The following is a 16,991-nucleotide window of genomic DNA, read 5'->3' on the forward strand; positions in this document are numbered from 1 at the left end:
GGGGAAGAGGCCTGCAAGTTCATGTCCTTTTCTTTTGGTTTTATTGCAGACGTCGAAGGATGTCACAGTAACAATGGTGGCTGCAGCCACCTTTGCCTTGTGTCTGAGAAGGGCTACCAGTGTGAATGTCCCCGGGGCTTGGTGCTGTCTGAGGATAACCATACATGCCAAGGTAGTACATGGATGGGCTCAACCTCTGTTCTTCACCCCCTGCCCCGCCCCAAACCTCCCTGCCTTCCTCACTCAAGTAGGTCAAGATTCTCGTCTATTAGGACACCAGCTCCTTCGGCAGTGGGTATCCATGCATCTTTACTCTGGGATCATTCAAAAGAGAAGCTCTCTAAGAACATATTACCAAAAACTTAATTTTCCTTTGCTTTTTAAGAACTTGTGGTTAAAAAAACATATAGCAGAAAATTGACCACCTAAGCTAATTTTAAATGTATAGTTCAGTAGTGTTACATATATTCGCATGGTTGTGCAACAGATTTCCAGAACTTTTTAGTCTTGCAAAACTAAAACTCTATAGCCTTGAAACAACAATCCCCCATTCCTTCCTCCCCACCGTGCCCTGGCAACCACTATTCTATTTCTATTTCTATTTCTATTTCTATTTCTATTTCTATTTCTATGAAGTCGATTTCTTTAGACACCTCGTGTAAGTGGGGTCCTGTGGTCTATGTTTTTTTGTGATTGACTTATTTCACTTAGGATAATATCCACCAGGTTCATCCATGTTTGTACCACCAGGATTCCCTTCCTTCATAAGGCTGAATAATAGTCCATTGTATTTATATACCACATTTTGTCTAGCCACTCATCCATTGATAGGCTCTTGAGTTACTTCTGTGGTTGAGATACTGTGGACAATGCAGCTATGAACAAGGGTGCGCAGATATGTCCTTGAGATCCTACTTTCAATTCTTTTTGACATATACCCAGAAATGGGATTGCTGGGTCATACAGTTTCCTTTGCTTTTTACTTACAAATTTTCCCCCTAATTGCTATTATTAGTAGTATAATTAGTAGTTAATTTTGAAGTCTAAGACATTGATGCAGTTCCTTTCTTTTCTAACAGATAATTGCATAGTGAAACTAAGCTGAAAGCCTTAGAGAACTGATTTCTCCCTACAATTACAATATGAGCATCAACAGTCTTCTGACAACTATTTTCTGGAAATCGAGTTATTTATGTTCGAATCTTAACTCATCCCATCTAGCAAATATTTAATGAGCACCTACCTTTGATTTCTTTATGCTGTGTCATTGTTATGATATATTCTCACATATTTTCTGACAGTCGCCATAAATATTCCTTTTAGGGTATTTGTAGAGCCTGGAAAAGTGAACACAGGAACACTAAAGAAAAGCAATCCTTTTCATATTAAGTTAAAGTAGAATTTATAGTCAGCATTTATGGTTTACTGAACAATGCAAGGGTAATTTGGAACTCGTCCCCAAGTACACTAACATTGTTTTTATTACCTTTTTTATTACCTCTGTTTTATGAGACATAATTAATGGTAAAGTCAGAGCAGTACTGTTATGTAATTTAAGCATATATCAAAGCAGTACTTTTTCTGTATTGACAATAAATTGTACTAAAAGTTATTCCGTGAGGTGTTTCAGTTCTTAGAACTATGCTATCCATACTTTGAAATAAATGTTGAATCAAAACTTGAGCAATATTTCCTCATTTGGAGATCAGTGGGTTTGAGGAGAATTATTTGACCACAGCTGGGGGAGTCCTGGTTTCATTCACCAACTTGTTTTGAGTCTCTTAGATTTCGGAACAAAAAGCTCAAGTTGTGGGAGGGTAAAATTATTTCTCCTAGAAGCGTTCCTTATCCTTCTCCCAATTCGGATTTCTCGGTTCTAACAGTGCCCCCTTTCTGCCACAGTCCCCGTGTTGTGCAAGTCGAATACCATTGAAGTGAGCATCCCCAGGGACCTGGTTGGCGGGCTGGAGCTCTTCCTGACCAACACCTCCTGCAGAGGAGTGTCCAATGGCACCCACGTCAACATCCTCTTCTCCCTCAAGACGTGTGGCACGGTGGTTGATGTAGGTTCTTGCTGGAGGACACTTGGGGGATGACCAAAAGCCAGTTATTTGGGAGGTAGTTGACAGAGGTATGCTGTGTGGCTTGTCATAGATGAAATATTTCCACATGAAAGAATGCAGCTCAAAAACTCATATGCCATTCATTTAACACATGTATTATTGAGCATCTGCTGTGGTCCTGGCCCTGTGAGCGCAGGGAGGTGAGAAGAATTCTGCTTTTTCCCTTCTTCGGTAGTCCTGTCTCTCTGATATGAGCAGACATTTCCCCGAGTGCATCAGCCCCAACACCGGGAGGCCGGTTGCATCTCCTCTGACCAATAACAGGGGAGTTCAAGTGTTGAACTAGGTAGAGGGAAAAGGTTGATACTGTCATCTAAGAATGTGCACCGGAGTCTGAGGGATGTGAAATAAGATTCTTCACGTTGGGGCGCATGCGCAGTAGGCCTGAGGTGACCACACACACACAATATAAATAAGAAACAGTGATAGAGAGGACAGGTGCCGTTGCAGTCCAGAGAGGGACAAACACTGGAGCAGTCTAGACAAGTGGGCCTTGAAATGGGGCAGAAGCCTGTGTGTGGCGTATCCAGACAGAGAGGAAAAGAAAGGCCGTTTCAGATGGGAAACAAGTGAGCCAGTGTTGGAGATGGGAATATTTAAGGCTTATGCTGAGTGAATGGGCAGTGCGGACTGACTGGCAAGGAACGCGTATTGGAAAAGGAAACTGGAGAAGTAGGTGGGGGAAGACTGTGCTTCCAAGGATCTGCCTTGTGTGTGAGGGTGAGATATTTGGGCTTTATCCCCCAGAGTGAGGTTGCTGGCGCTGTAGTGATGAGATCAGCAGTGTACCAGACGGATGGAAATAAAGGGGACCTGGATCCAGAAGATCAGGGCCGCGGTTCTTGCAACCATTTAATTAAACAAATATTTATTTATTGAATCTGATGGAGAAAATCAGGAATCTAATGAGAACCGGGGTGGGATTTGGGGGTGCTATCCCAGGAGAAGGGGATCCCACATCAGGCAAATTGTGTTTATTGTATCTGTGAATAATCCAGTGGAAATGCCCTGCGGTGGGTTGGAGTTGCTGGCCCCCTGGGGAGCAGACAAAGCTGGAGATAAAGAAAAAGCCGTCTGCATTCCCGTCTGCATAAATGCGGTAGCTGAAGTTCTGGGCCTGTGGATGAGTTCAGCACAAGGTCAGGCCGCAGCCTGATCAGCAGGTCTAGGATTCCAGAAAAAAAAATAATATACTGAAGCCATTCTTTCCTAAAATACCAGAGCTTTGAATTTGCTGATTCTGCATAGCTCAGGTTTAATGAGTAGTACTCCAAAGGAATGTGTGGGTTGACCATGAAGTAGTATATAAAATTCTTAACAGTCAGAGCATCTCGCTAAAAAGAGTAGAAGAGATGTTTTAAAAAGCCTTCAGGCTTCAGCAACCAAATCTCTAATTGTTTTGATGTAAATAGAAGCGTGGAGAATGTTACAGTCAAGAAAGGGATTGGGTGGGAGGGTGGGATAGGGTGGATTGGGGAGCTCTGGAGAAATAGACTTACAGTCTTTTTCCTCTCCTGGCCCTGGCCTGACTCAGGTGGTAAATGACAAGATTGTGGCAAGCAACCTTGTGACAGGTCTACCCAAGCAGACCCCAGGAAGCAGTGGGGACATCATCATCCGAACCAGCAAAGTGCTGATCCCGGTGACCTGCGAGTTTCCACGCCTGTACACCATTTCAGAAGGGTACGTTCCCCACCTTCGAAATACCCCCCTGGAAATCATGAGCCGCAGCCATGGAATCTTCCCATTCACTCTGGAGATCTTCAAGGACAATGAGTTTGAAGAGCCCTACCGAGAAGCTTTGCCCACCCTCAAGCTTCGAGACTCCCTCTACTTTGGCATTGAGCCTGTGGTGCACGTGAATGGCTTAGAAAGCCTGGTAGAGAGCTGCTTTGCCACCCCCACCTCCAAGATCGACGAGATCCTGAAGTACTACCTCATCCAGGATGGGTAATTATGCTGCCTACACGATTTATTATCCCCAGTTCATACCCGATTTCTAAGTGCACAGCATACACAGTCATTTCCTAAAACCATAGGGCACTTCCGTGAGCTCTGAATTGGTTCAAAAACCATTTATTGACATTGGAGTAAAAACTGGTGAGGGAGCAGGAAGTTGAGAATGACTCCAAGGGGGTCTAGCACGGATGACTGACTCAATGCCGTTAACCCGGATGGAAGGCCATAAGGAGAAAAGCAGATCTGAGGTGAAATATTGAATAGGACAAGTCCAGATAATACTATTGAATTGTAAACGCCTTCAGGATACATGGGAAGAGAAGGTCAGCAGGCAGTTGGAAATGTGTATCCAACCCAGGAACAAGGTCAGGACTAGAGAGAGATAAAGAACCAAGAATCATCCCTGTTTCTGCTGGAAACATAGGATTGATTAACCTGACCAGAGAGAGGGTAGAGCATTGAGTGGGCGAGTCGGGGCTGGGGGAAGGCAGATAATGGCAGGCGGATGAGGAAGAGGAAGCAGCAAATGTCAGCTCCTCTTAGGAAGCTTGGTAGTGAAGGAGAGACAAGAATTACTTAGAAGGTTTTAGGAGAAGAATGATCAAGTGAAATTTGGTTTTTGTTTGCTTGTTGTTGTTTGTTGTTGTTGTTGTTGTTGTTTATTTATTTGACAGAGAGAGAAATCACAAGTAGGCAGAAGTAGGCAGAGAGGCAGGCAGAGAGAGAGGGAGAAGCAGGCTCCCTGCTGAGCAGAGAGCCCGATGTGGGGCTCGATCCCAGGACCCTGAGATCATGACCTGAGCCGAAGGCAGCGGCTTAACCCACTGAGCCACCCAGGCGCCCCTGTTTGTTTGTTTTATACAAAAGAGATTTCCTTATTTCCTAAGGATCCCTGGATTGAGAACTGTGTGTGTCTCACGAGCCTGTTGGAGGCCTAGCAGTTGTCACACCCATTGCTCACATTCCCAGGAAAATGACACGCAAACCCCAAACTCAGGGTAGAATCTTATCAGCTTCTTCCTTGTTCTCAGTGTCAGGTGGGACGTAGCACAGGTAGGGTCAGGACCCACAGCTCAGTGAAAGGGAAATGATATAACAAGAGCACCACCTGGACCCTGCCCTTTACTAATGGACCTCATGGACTCTGAAATGTCTGCTTAGTTTTGTCTACTGGCTCTCTCACCGCAGGCATCCTCCATCTGCTGCCATCAGTCTCTTGCACAGGGATGTTCAGCTTTGAAGCACATGGGATCAACCAAGAGGCTTTTGTGGAAGAAGCAGTACCCCCAGACTTGTTCCCTCTGTTCTGCTCTGTCTTAATTCCAGCCCTTACCTTTCACCTGGATAGCAAACACAGCCTCACGACAGCCCCCTGAATCCCAACTCTCAAATCTCAGCTCCAAGAATCCCTGGGTAACCAGTCAAAAGAAAAACAAATGTTAAAAGTTAGGGGTAAAAAAAAAAAAAAAAAAAAAAAAAAAAAAAATATATATATATATATATATATATATATATATATATATATATACAAGCGCGCGCACACACACACACACACACACACACATGTAGTCAGATCCCTGCTGAAAACCTTTGATGACTCTTGATTTCTTTTGGTTGGTAAATTTAACTCTTTGCTAGCAGGAGTACTTGTAGCCTCCCTTAGCTTGTTTTCAGAACATGGAAAATGTATCATTCTGAGCTGCTTTGCATGGCCAGTAACAGGTCTCATAGGTGTCTGTAACTCTTTGGATTTCTTGCCATCTTAAAATAACCTCCACAAAGGTTTAAAATGAAAAGTAGAAATATCATTTATTATTTCTTTTTTTTTTTTTTCATTCGCATACCTAATGCTAAGGAAATTAAGGAATGGATTTACTTTTAGTGGGGAGTAGATGTGGGTTCCTTTTTTTTTTTAAGATTTTATTTATTTATTTGATAGAGATTACAAGTAGGCAGAGAGGCAGGCAGGGAGGGAGGAGGAAACAGGCTCCCCGCTGAGCAGAAAGCCCCTTGTGGGGCTCGATCCCAGGACCCTGAAATGATGACCTGAGCTGAAGGCAGAGGCTTTAACCCACTGAGCCACCCAGGCACCCCCCTTTTTTTTAATGGCTGTATTGGAATACCATTCTCATACAACAAGTATACACATTGAAAGTGTACAGTTTGGTAAGTTCTGATGTATGCATTCATTGAAGCCATCACTACAGTCAAGATAGGGAACATTTCTCTCATTCCAAGAGTCTTTTCCTACCCCTGTATTTACTTTTTGCAAAAATAAATGCATAATCATAACTCGCTTACTGACAAAACATGTAATCTACAATCTTAGTAAAGCTTGTAAAGTTTATTTATATATTTGTTATTCAGATGCTCAGTTAAGGACTATCTACTTTTTATTTTAGAGAGTTCTAAGAAGTTGTGCTTTTTAATTTTCTAGCCCTTAGCTCATACAGAATAGCTAAAAGCTAAAAATATGCTGCAGGAGAAATTAAAATGCTTAAAAGCCAGAGGCAAGAATTTAAAAACTCAGCAGTAGAGGTCTATTTAGTAAACAGTCAAATGGTCCCATCTCTGGCACAATAATGGAGAGTACTGGAATGGTGTCTGTGAGACGATTCCTCCAGATAAAATCCAGCACTGAGCTTGGCTCATGGTGCCTCACACACAGACCTCTGCCCTCTCCAGTTTCTGCTCCTAACAAAGGGAACTACAGGCAATTCCCAGACTCTATTATTTCCTACACCTTCCTCGCTGCACCTGCTGTTTCCTCTGCAGAAATCTTCTCCTTTTCTTCCTGCCTAAGTCTCCCTATTCCTTCAAGATTCAGTTGGATTTCTTTCCTCCATGAAGCCTTCCTTGATTCCTTCCGCCCTGAGCTAGAAATTTTCCTTCCTTTTCTTTTCCCCTCTGTGACTATCCTATAGTAAGGGTCATTAAATAGCTGTCAAATGAACTATTGAATGGGTATTTATCATAATAATCATTTGAGGCAAGTCCAGAGCCCTAAAATAAACATAATGCAGTAAGCTTACATTTATAAATTATTTGATTATTCATTGTTCTCAGCTTGCATTTAAATCAGGTCATTTCCCCCTGATACTCAACACAGCTCATTCACTTCTCTCCAGTTTTAGTTGACGTTTGCTCAGAGAATGCAAAGCAACTTAGAGCAAACCTCAGCAAAGTAGAATTAGAAAGGTAATCTCCAGAAAAAGAAACATTGAATTCCAAAGTGAAACATTGGACAACTTCTGAGTAATCGATTATTTTGGATTATCCTATACCATCCTTACTTTCTTTTAGCATGTGAACTTAGAGTTGATGAACCACATTGTCTAATCACAGCAAACACCTGGTCAAGAGCCAGAATTTGTCCTGGGTCCTATTCTGTAGTATATTACCCCATAACAACTCTTCCTGCCTCATTTTCTCTCTTAAAGAAAAACAATGGTATTTTTAGGTAAAAGTAATTGAAAATGGTGAGGCCCTTAGATGAAAGTGCCATTTTGATATCATGTTACTATTTTTGTCCTAGATACAGACAGTAAAGTTCTTGACATCATAGACCATGTTATTCATCTTTATAGCCTCTGCGGCTCCCAGCAGAACACGTTGCACAGATTAGATATGTGATAGGTATTTGTTACAGAACATAATCAAAAGATGGTATATATTAACTTCATCTCAAGAAAATGAAAATGAGAACATAAATACAAGAAATAACTGAAATTGCATAATATATTTAGATTCTCTTCAGGTCAAGGGAATATGGACTAGGAGTATTATATATCACAATGTCTTCTTTTTAAACAGTTTTATTGGGTTTTTTGAACTGCACTGAAACAGTACTTAGCAATGAACTAGAAAGTGGTCTGTAAGCATGTGAAGCAAAGATCCAGGTTCATAGACTTTTCTTTCTGGTCCCCACATTTTTTTTTTCCTGGACTGGTAGACAAGAACTAATAGGTATCCAGAAAAAGGAAAATACACCCAGAATTTAAAGTTCCTTTAAAATTCACAGTGGGAAAGACGATACAAGTGTAATCCCTGTCCTCTCAGGAGAAAATGTTCATCAAATACTAAACCTTGGTCTCAAAATTGAGAATCAGTAAGACTTCTTTTCCCCAGCTAACCTTGAGGTGAGCCTAGGACTTTCACTTTAAGGAGTAGACCTGAGATGGAAACCCCAAGACCCTATCAAACTACAACTTTGCATTAAATTTGGGAAAAAATGAAGTTCAACAGTTGGGAGGAGAATGAACCTTCCCAGTAGAACCAGTTACTCTCTCTGGAACTTAAATCTTTATGCAGCTTTGTGTTGCATACATTGAGGCTTGCTCGCCTTTGAACCCCCTTTGGGGTTTAGTATGTATTAGGTGCCCAATAAATATTTTTGAAATCTTAAACCAATCATCAAGGACATGAATGCAGAATTCCTGTGATGTATTACAAATGAAAACACAGCCTTCCGGAAATATCAGAGATATCTTCATTTCAAAAGGTATCCTTGAAAGAAATGTGGTTGCTGTTGCTCCTGCTTTAATACATTGACGTATAGAGAGGTCCTTGTGCCCAGTTCGTGGGTACAGAGAATGAGAGATGGGACAGACAGTGTTCATGAGCAGGGCTGAAGACGACTTTGCAGGGAGGGAATTTCATTTTTCCTTCATTCTCCAAAAACTTGAGTGCAGCCCAGCCTCCTCCACCCAGTCAGCATTTCTTTGGATTAAACACATTGGACCAGATTGTTTTTCCATCTCTGCTGAAGCCATCAAGTCTTACGTGCTCTCCTGTCCTGCTTTCAGCTGTGTTTCAGATGACTCCGTGAAGCAGTACACGGCCCGGGACCACCTAGCAAAGCACTTCCAGGTCCCAGTGTTCAAGTTTGTGGGCAAAGACCACAAGGTGAGCTTAACACCTTTATCTTGGAACCCACACCGCACCCCCTCCCCCATCCTCAGGCCTGACCCTCATTTCTTGGCCTGCTTGTTTGTTGACATTCTCTGTGAGCTCACAGTTGGGATCCGCATTACCTCTATGAAAAACACCGCAGAACTAGCTATCTAGAATGTCACAATTATCTGCCTTTCTTCCAGTAAAATCACTGTGTTTGTTCAAAGAAAATACTATATGATCATTTATTTTTTTTTATTTTAAGTTCTATTTTATTTAAGTCATTTCTATGCCCAGCATGGGGCTCAAACCCACAACCCTGAGATCAAGACCTGAGCTGAGGTCAAGAATCAGACGCCTAACAGACTGAGCCACCCAGCAGCCCCTTTATGATCATAACTTTAAATTGTTGTGGGGGGGTATGGTTGAAAAGCCTGTGTGGTAGTCATATGGCAAAGGATATGGGCAGAAAATTCACAGAAAAGACAAATAGTGATTTGTTCAGTGAAAACAGTACTTAAAATGCCAATTAAAACAATTATAAGATGTTATTTTATACATATTAAATTTATAAAAATTATAAATCACAATGCTTGCAAGGTTATAGGGAGAAGTATATAGTGGCAGTATAAATGGGTATGGTATCTGGAAAGTTGTCTGGTAATATGTAGTAATAACCATAAAATCATCAGATTCTTTTATCTAAAAATTCTAATTCTGACAGTTTCTCAAAAACAAGTGAAAAAAGAAAAATGAGATTTATTGGATGTTATAGAGAAGGAGAAAAAGCCCCCTAACAGGGCTACCACATATTTATTAGTGTAATATTAAGCAGTTATTAAAATGAGAAATATAGGAAAAGGAGATATTAAAAGTGATATGTCATAACAATTTACATGCATATTGAGTATGCTGCAATTTTTTTTTAAAGATTTTATTTATTTATTTGACAGACAGAGATCACAAGTAGGCAGAGAGGCAGGCAGAAAGAGAGAGAGGAAAGCAGGCTCCCCGCCGAGCAGAGAGTCTGACGTGAGGCTCAATCCCAGGACCCTGGGATCATGACCTGAGCTGAAGGCAGAGGCTTCAACCCACTGAGCCACCCAGGTGCCCTGGTATGCTGCATTTTTGAAAAAAACACACACAGAGGTTATAAGAGGCAATAGAGAGAATGTTAAGGTGGAAACTTTGTGGTTTTTTTTTCAATAGAGTTGTTGAAACTTTTAAACCAAAGGAAGTTTAAGAGACCAACTATCTTTTCCACACTGCATTTAAGTGAATTCATGTCCTTTCCTGACATATCACTGTTCTAGAACAACTGTTAACCATGATGGCTAATCCTGATCTCCCTCCCCAAGCAGGCAGCATGATTTGGGAGGTAATTTAGAGGAAGAAGCTTGGACAAAGAACTTGTTATTTTACACAGAAGCATGCAGGCACCAATGTTTTTCCCAGACTTTGATGTGAAGAACAAAGATGTTAACGTTATTAGGTGCTCCCTTCTCGAAGGTCTCTCCTGTCCCTATACAAAGGCAGGAGTTATGCTTGGGGGTGGGGGTGGGGTTAGATCACCCACGTGACTCCATGTGTTTGCCCACCTGACCAATGGTGTGAATCTGGGCAAACTAACTTAAGTCTCAGTTTCCTCATCTGTAAAATGGGGATGACAACATCTACCTCAGAGGGCTGTTGTTTATATGAGATGAGATACTATATATGAAACATCTGGTATAGCATCTGGCTTCCAGACGGGGCCCTACGAGCTGCATCTGTTATCACTATTTTTCTTAATTATCCTTTATGGTCTTTCCAGGAAGTGTTTCTGCACTGCCAGGTCCTTGTCTGTGGACGGCTGGATGAGCATTCCCGCTGTGCCCAGGGTTGCCACCGGCGAGTGCGTCGTGAGGCAGTGGAAGGAGAGGATACAGCTGGTCCCCAGAGCCAGATGCTGACAGGTGGCCCGATCAGGATCGACTGGGAGGACTAGGACCGCCCCACACCCGACTCCTGGCTCTGGGTTGCCCTCCTTTTAGAACTTCTCCCCACTGAGAACATCAGTCAATACCCTAGAACACGACATTCTTTAAACCTCATACTGTGGGTTTAGACAGACTTCCATAACGGACTCATTCTGATTGGGGACCCTACTGGAAAAGTCACTTCACAACTGACTGACCTGACCCACATGGGGCTTCATCCTCCTGACGTTGAAAGCTGCACTCTCCCTTCCGAAAGCAGCTCCATTTCCCACGTTTCCTCCCTACAATAAAACACCTAGTGTAGGATACATAGGACCACTACAACCAAAAGTTGGGCATGACACTCCCAACTACAGACTTAAAATAAATTAAATAGTTGCTTGAAATTATGACTTAAATACCCAGTAACTCCTTAAATATGTCAATAATAATTATACCCTGAAATTTCAATTCAAGCACAGAATATTTACAGGGCATTAGGAAGTTTATCGATGTAAGTGTGTACTAAAAGTTACTATTTGATTTTCCCCTTGCATGATGTTTTCTTTTTTGAAGTTTTTATACCATCTTAAGTGAAATATTTTCAATTAATAAATTTATTAACATGCGGGGCACCTGGGTGGTGCAGTGGGTTAAGCATCCAACTCTCAGTTTTAGCTCAGGTTCTGATCTCAGAGTCATGAGATTGAGCCCCATGTCAGGCCCCATTCATGGACTCTACTTGAGATTCTCTCTCCCTCTGCCCTCCTCCCCCCTTCCAAAATAAATAAATAAATCTTTAAAAAGTTTATCAACATGGGTGTCTGGGTGGCTCAGTTGCTAAGCATCTGCCTTTCGCTTGGGTCATGATCCCAGGGCCCTGGGTTTGGGCCCCACATCGGGCTCCCTGCTCGGTGGGAAGCCTGCTTCTCCCTCTCGCACTCCCCTTGCTGTGTTCCTTCTCTCACTGTGTCTCTCTGTCAAATTAAAAAAAAATTTTTTTTTAATTTATTAACTTGCATGTAAGAGGTTCAACGACTGAACTGTAAAAAAAATTAAAATTTGGTACCATATGCCCTGTTATTTGGCATTCTATGCCCCCAGAATAAATTATACCATAGTCCATTTGTAAAATTATACCATACTCCATTTTGTAGGTAGATGTTCAATAAATTTTATTGAAATAAATATTATAAACCACAGGAATAAATTTTATATGCAATTTTATATTTAAAATGTTATATGCAATTGAATCCAATTTCTTAATATGCCAATTAATTTTTGACTTTACATAAGATCAAGAAACAGTTTTTTTTCTTGTTCTCTTTAAAATGGTTATCATCAATAATTCTTTTTTTTTTAATATTTTATTTATTTATTTGACAGAGAGAGATCACAAGTAGGCAGAGAGGCAGGCAGAGAGAGAGAGAGAGAGGGAAGCAGGCTCCCTGCCGAGCAGAGAGCCCGATGCGGGGCTTGATCCCAGGACCCTGAGATCATGACCTGAGCCGAAGGCAGCGGCTTAACCCACTGAGCCACCCAGGCGCCCCAATCATCAATAATTCTTAATGGAACCAGTAAAATCAACAAAAGGAAGAGAAAAGACAGAATGACCTAGGTCAACAATTGGCCAGCTTTTTATGTCAAGGGCCAAATGGTAAACATTTAGGCTTTCTGGCCAGTCTGTCACAACTATTTTATCTCTGAGGTTGTAGCACAGGAGTGGCCGTAAACAAATGAAAACACAGTTGTGGTCCAATAAAACTTCACAGAAGCAGATGTTAGGCCTGCTTTGGCCCATGAGCTTCACTTGCCAACCCCTGATCTTAGTGGACCTCAGCCTTCCCAGTGCATCAGAATCAGGTGGGAAGCATTTATAAAACACCCATAGGTAGATAACAGGCCCAGAAATTGTTTGTTTCTTACTGCTCCTCTGGTGATTCTAATTTGCAGTCAGGATTGAGAACCAAAGTTTAGGGACAGACCATTTGTATCCCCTCAGATTTCAGGGACTTCTCCTAGGTATTTTCAAGGGCAATTTTTACCACCTACTTCTCAGATTTTAATATGATACTAACACCACTTGGGAATTGGGAATATCAACAGGAATAGTTCATTGAAGGAAAAAAATGGAACCTCAGACACCTAACTCCATCTGACCTCCACCTTCATTGGCCTTATCCAGGTAAGTCTCTGACCTTGCCCTCCTGTTCTCATCTCTCCAAGCACCAGTGGGAATGATGGTTATCAATGATGGAACTTACCAGGATGGGTTCTGTTCTCCTCTAAGTGAAACAGAAGCAGAGTGGTGAGAATGGACGTCATTCATCTCTTTTCTAAAAAGTACTACTTATTAAATGTGAGATGCTTACTGGCAACTGAAAGATGGACCAGAGGAAAGTCCTTACCTCCCAAATGGGTGGACTCTCCAATGTTTCACTTGTGAATATAAAAACCAAGTCCAGGAATCCCAGTATTTTAGTCTTTATTTTAGTCTTTAAACTAAGAACTGAATTGCCAGAAAATGTGTCTCGGTTGGAGAAACCATTGTTAAAATGAAGAGTGGTCTTCAAATCACTCCATGGCTTTTTTCCAATGCTCCTCAAGGGATGGGACTCACTTCTCAGCAGTAGAACAAGGTTTTCTTTCTCTTGCTTTGTGATATCCAAACTTTTGGAAGCAAGGATGAGACACATCTGCCACACTATCATCTCAGAGAACGAGAGCCGTGGTGTCACTGAAAACCAGGAAGGGATCACCTCTTTCTCATAACTCTACTTTCTCCTCTTCTGCACAGATACAGGCTGCCCGTTGGCTATTCATAAAAGGTCGGCAGCCCAGGGTCCATACGGTATTGAACACAGTATCAGCCAGAGAATCACAGGCTGCTTGAAAAAGATGAAGAGAGATAAAAGGTTAATATACAAGACTATCCCAAGTAGTCTGAGTAATTTTAAAAAGCAATGTAATTCCAAGGATGACATGATACCTGGAGGAAAGTAAAGGCGGTAATCCAAATACAGAATTAAAAAGAAAACATACATGAAAGAGAAGCATTTTCATAAGCTTCTATTCAATCAGGTAAAGCAGAATATACTTTGGGATATCCTTCTTTTATGGGCCTCCAGGTCAAAATCATGCTTAGCAATCAGAAGCTCCCATACCACTATGCTCACTCCATGGAAACCCTATCATTTTTGCAGAATACTCCCTAAATAACTCTACTATGTTTCCAATAACTTTTTCTGTTCAAGTGTGGGATGAATAACAATTCACTCATTAGAAAAACATGTATGTTGGTCAATAATTCTCTTAGGCATCAGGGACACAAAGACCAAAGAGATCCTAATCCAAGTACTCACGGTTTGGACAAAGAGGTGGACAGGATGGATAAGTAAACAAATGGTTACACTACACCATTATGGAAGTGATATCAAGGTTGATTGGGAACCCACAGAAAGAGTCTTTCTCTCTCAAGGGTAAGAGTTATTAGGGAAGGCATCTCAGAACACGTTCCATTAGAATTTTGATAGGAATTATATTGAATCTGTAGATTGTTTTGGGTAGTATTCGCATTGTAAGAATATTCTTTTAATCCATGATCACTGAGTATCTTTCCATTTATTTGTGTCATTCTCAGTTCTCCCATCAGTGTCTTACAGTTTTCAATGCACAGGTCTTTCACCTCCTTGGTTAAATTTATTCCTGGGTATTTTATTCATTTGATGCAATTGTAAATGAAAAATTTTTAAATATCTCTCTCTGATAATTCATTATTAGAGTATAGAAACAAAACTGATTTTGTGTATTAATCTTGTATTCTGCGACTTTACTGAATTTATTAATTCTAACAGTTTTTTGGTGAAGTCTTTAGGGTTTTGCATATATGATATCATGTCATCTGCAAATAGTGATAATTTTACATCTCCCACTTCAATTTGAATGTCTTTTATTTCTTCTTTTTGTCTAATTGCTCTGGCTAGAATATTTCTAATACTATGTTAAATAAAAGTGGTGAAAGTGAGCATTCTTGTCTTATTCCTAATCTTGGAAAGTTTTCAGCTTTTCTCCATTAAGCATGATGTTAACTGTGGGCTTGTCATGTGTGGCCTTTATTATATTGAGATCTCCCTATACTTATTGTGTTGAGAGTTTTCATCACAAATGGATATTGAATTTCATTAAAATGCTTTTTCTGCATCTATTGAAATGACTGTATGATATTTTGTTAATGTGGTGCTTCGCATTGTCTGGTTTGCTGATGTTGAACCATCCTTGCATCCCTTGAATAAATCCTACTTTATTATGATGTCTGATCCTTTTAATGTATTGTTGAGTTAGGTCTGCTAAAATTCTGTTGATGGTTTTTGCATGTATGTTCATCAGGGATATTGACCTCTAATTTTCTTTTCCTGTGGTGTCCTTGTCTAGTTTGGGTATCAGGGTAATGCTGGCCTCATAAAGTGAATTTGGAAGTGTTGTGTCCTCTTCTGTTTTTTGGAAGAGTTTGAGAAGGATTGGTATTAATTTTTTTTTAAGATCTTATTTATTTATTTGACAGACAAGTAGGCAGAGAGGCAGGCAGAGAGAGAGAGGAGGAGGCACGCTCCCCGCAGAGCAGAGAGCCTGATGCGGGGCTTGATCCCAGGACCCTGGGATCATGACCTGAGCTAAATGAACAGGCTTTAACCTACTGAGCCACCCAGGCGCCCTGGTATTAATTTTTTTAAATGATGAAGTCATTTAAATGGATGATTAATTCTTCTTTAAATGTTGAAGCCACTTTAAAAATCCATCTTGTTCATTTGTTGGGAGATTTTTAATTGCTGATTCCATCATGCTACAATGATCAGTCTATTCAGATTCTATTTTTTCATTTTTCAGTCTCGGTAGGCTGTGTGTTTCTAGGAATTACCCATTTCTCCTCTGTTGTCCAATTTGCTGGCATATAAGTATTCATAGTAGTCTCTTGTGATCCTTTGTATTTCTGTGGTATCAGTTGTAATGTCTCCTCTTCCATTTCTGATTTTATTTATTTGAGTTCTCTCTCTTTTATTCTTAGTGAGTCTAGCTACAGGTTTGCCTATGTGTTCACCTTTTTAAAAAGAGCTCCTAATTTCATTTATCTTTTCTATTGTTATTTTAGCCTTCATTTCATTTATTTCTGCTCTGATCTTTGTTATTCCCTTTCTTTCACTAACTTTGGGTTCCATTCCTTTTGTTTTTCTATTTCCTTGAGGAGTAAAGCTAGAGTTTTTTCAAGATCTTTCTTTTTTCTTGATATAGGTATTTATGGCTATGAATTTCCCTCTTAGAACTGTTTTTTCTGCATCTCATAAGTTTAAGAATGTTGTATTTTCATTTTCATTTGTCTCAATATATTTTTAAAAATTTTGTTTATTTTAGAGAAAGAGCAGGGGGAGAAGCAGAGGGAATGAATCTCAAGCAGACTCCCCACTGAACATGGAACCTGATGCAGGACTCAGTCTCACAACCCTGAGATCATGATCTAGTCAAAATCAAGAGACAGATGCTGGGGCGCCTGTGTGGCTCTGAGAGTTAAGTGTCCAACTCTTGATTTCAACTCAGGTCATGATCTCAGGATCAAGATCAAGCCCCACATCAGGTTTTGCGCAAGGCAGGGAGTCTGCTTGGAATTCTCTCTCTCTCTCTCTCCTGCCCCTCTTCCCCACACTCTTTCTCTTTCTCTCTAAAATAAAAATAAATAAATCTTAAAAAAAAAATAGAGAGATAGACACTTAACTGACTGTGCCACTCAGGTGCCCTCAATATATTTTTTTTATTTCTCTTTTGATTTCTTCTTTGGCTCTCTGGTTGCTTGGTACCATTTGTTTACTTGCTCTTACATTGTTCTCACTTCTCTCACTTCTATTCAGTATTCAATATTGTACTATTCAATGTTGTACTGGAAGTTCTAGACATGAGAATTGGCAAGAGGAATATTTAAAAGACATCCAAATTGGAAAGGAAGATGATATGTAGAGGTCATTTTCTTTTGTATAGAAAAACCTAAGGAATCCACTAAAATCTATTAAAA

General features: G+C 40.6%; 2 protein-coding genes across 6 annotated transcripts in view; one reads left to right on the forward strand and one right to left on the reverse strand.

The window, feature by feature from the left end:
• OIT3 (oncoprotein induced transcript 3) overlaps window positions 1–16,991 on the forward strand; it is a 36,769-nt gene that overhangs the window by 15,361 nt on the left and 4,417 nt on the right. Inside the window, exons 5-9 of one of the 2 annotated variants that reach the window (XM_046027006.1) lie at window positions 50–172; window positions 1,903–2,063; window positions 3,658–4,073; window positions 8,888–8,987; window positions 10,789–11,605. In XM_046027006.1, coding sequence (XP_045882962.1) covers window positions 50–172; window positions 1,903–2,063; window positions 3,658–4,073; window positions 8,888–8,987; window positions 10,789–10,962 — 974 coding nt within the window. In that variant the 3' untranslated portion in view covers window positions 10,963–11,605. Of the gene's footprint in view, window positions 1–49; window positions 173–1,902; window positions 2,064–3,657; window positions 4,074–8,887; window positions 8,988–10,788; window positions 11,606–16,991 lie in introns of those variants that run through there. The other variant, XM_046027007.1, reaches the window with a different exon arrangement.
• PLA2G12B (phospholipase A2 group XIIB) overlaps window positions 13,402–16,991 on the reverse strand; it is a 33,417-nt gene continuing 29,827 nt past the window's right edge. For 3 of the 4 annotated variants that reach the window (XM_046027012.1, XM_046027010.1, XM_046027013.1), the window contains one exon: window positions 13,402–13,821. In XM_046027012.1, coding sequence (XP_045882968.1) covers window positions 13,700–13,821 — 122 coding nt within the window. In that variant the 3' untranslated portion in view covers window positions 13,402–13,699. The remainder of the gene's footprint in view (window positions 13,822–16,991) is intronic. The other variant, XM_046027011.1, reaches the window with a different exon arrangement.

Source organism: Meles meles, chromosome 13 (assembly GCF_922984935.1).
Source record: "Meles meles chromosome 13, mMelMel3.1 paternal haplotype, whole genome shotgun sequence".
Lineage (NCBI taxonomy): Eukaryota > Metazoa > Chordata > Mammalia > Carnivora > Mustelidae > Meles > Meles meles.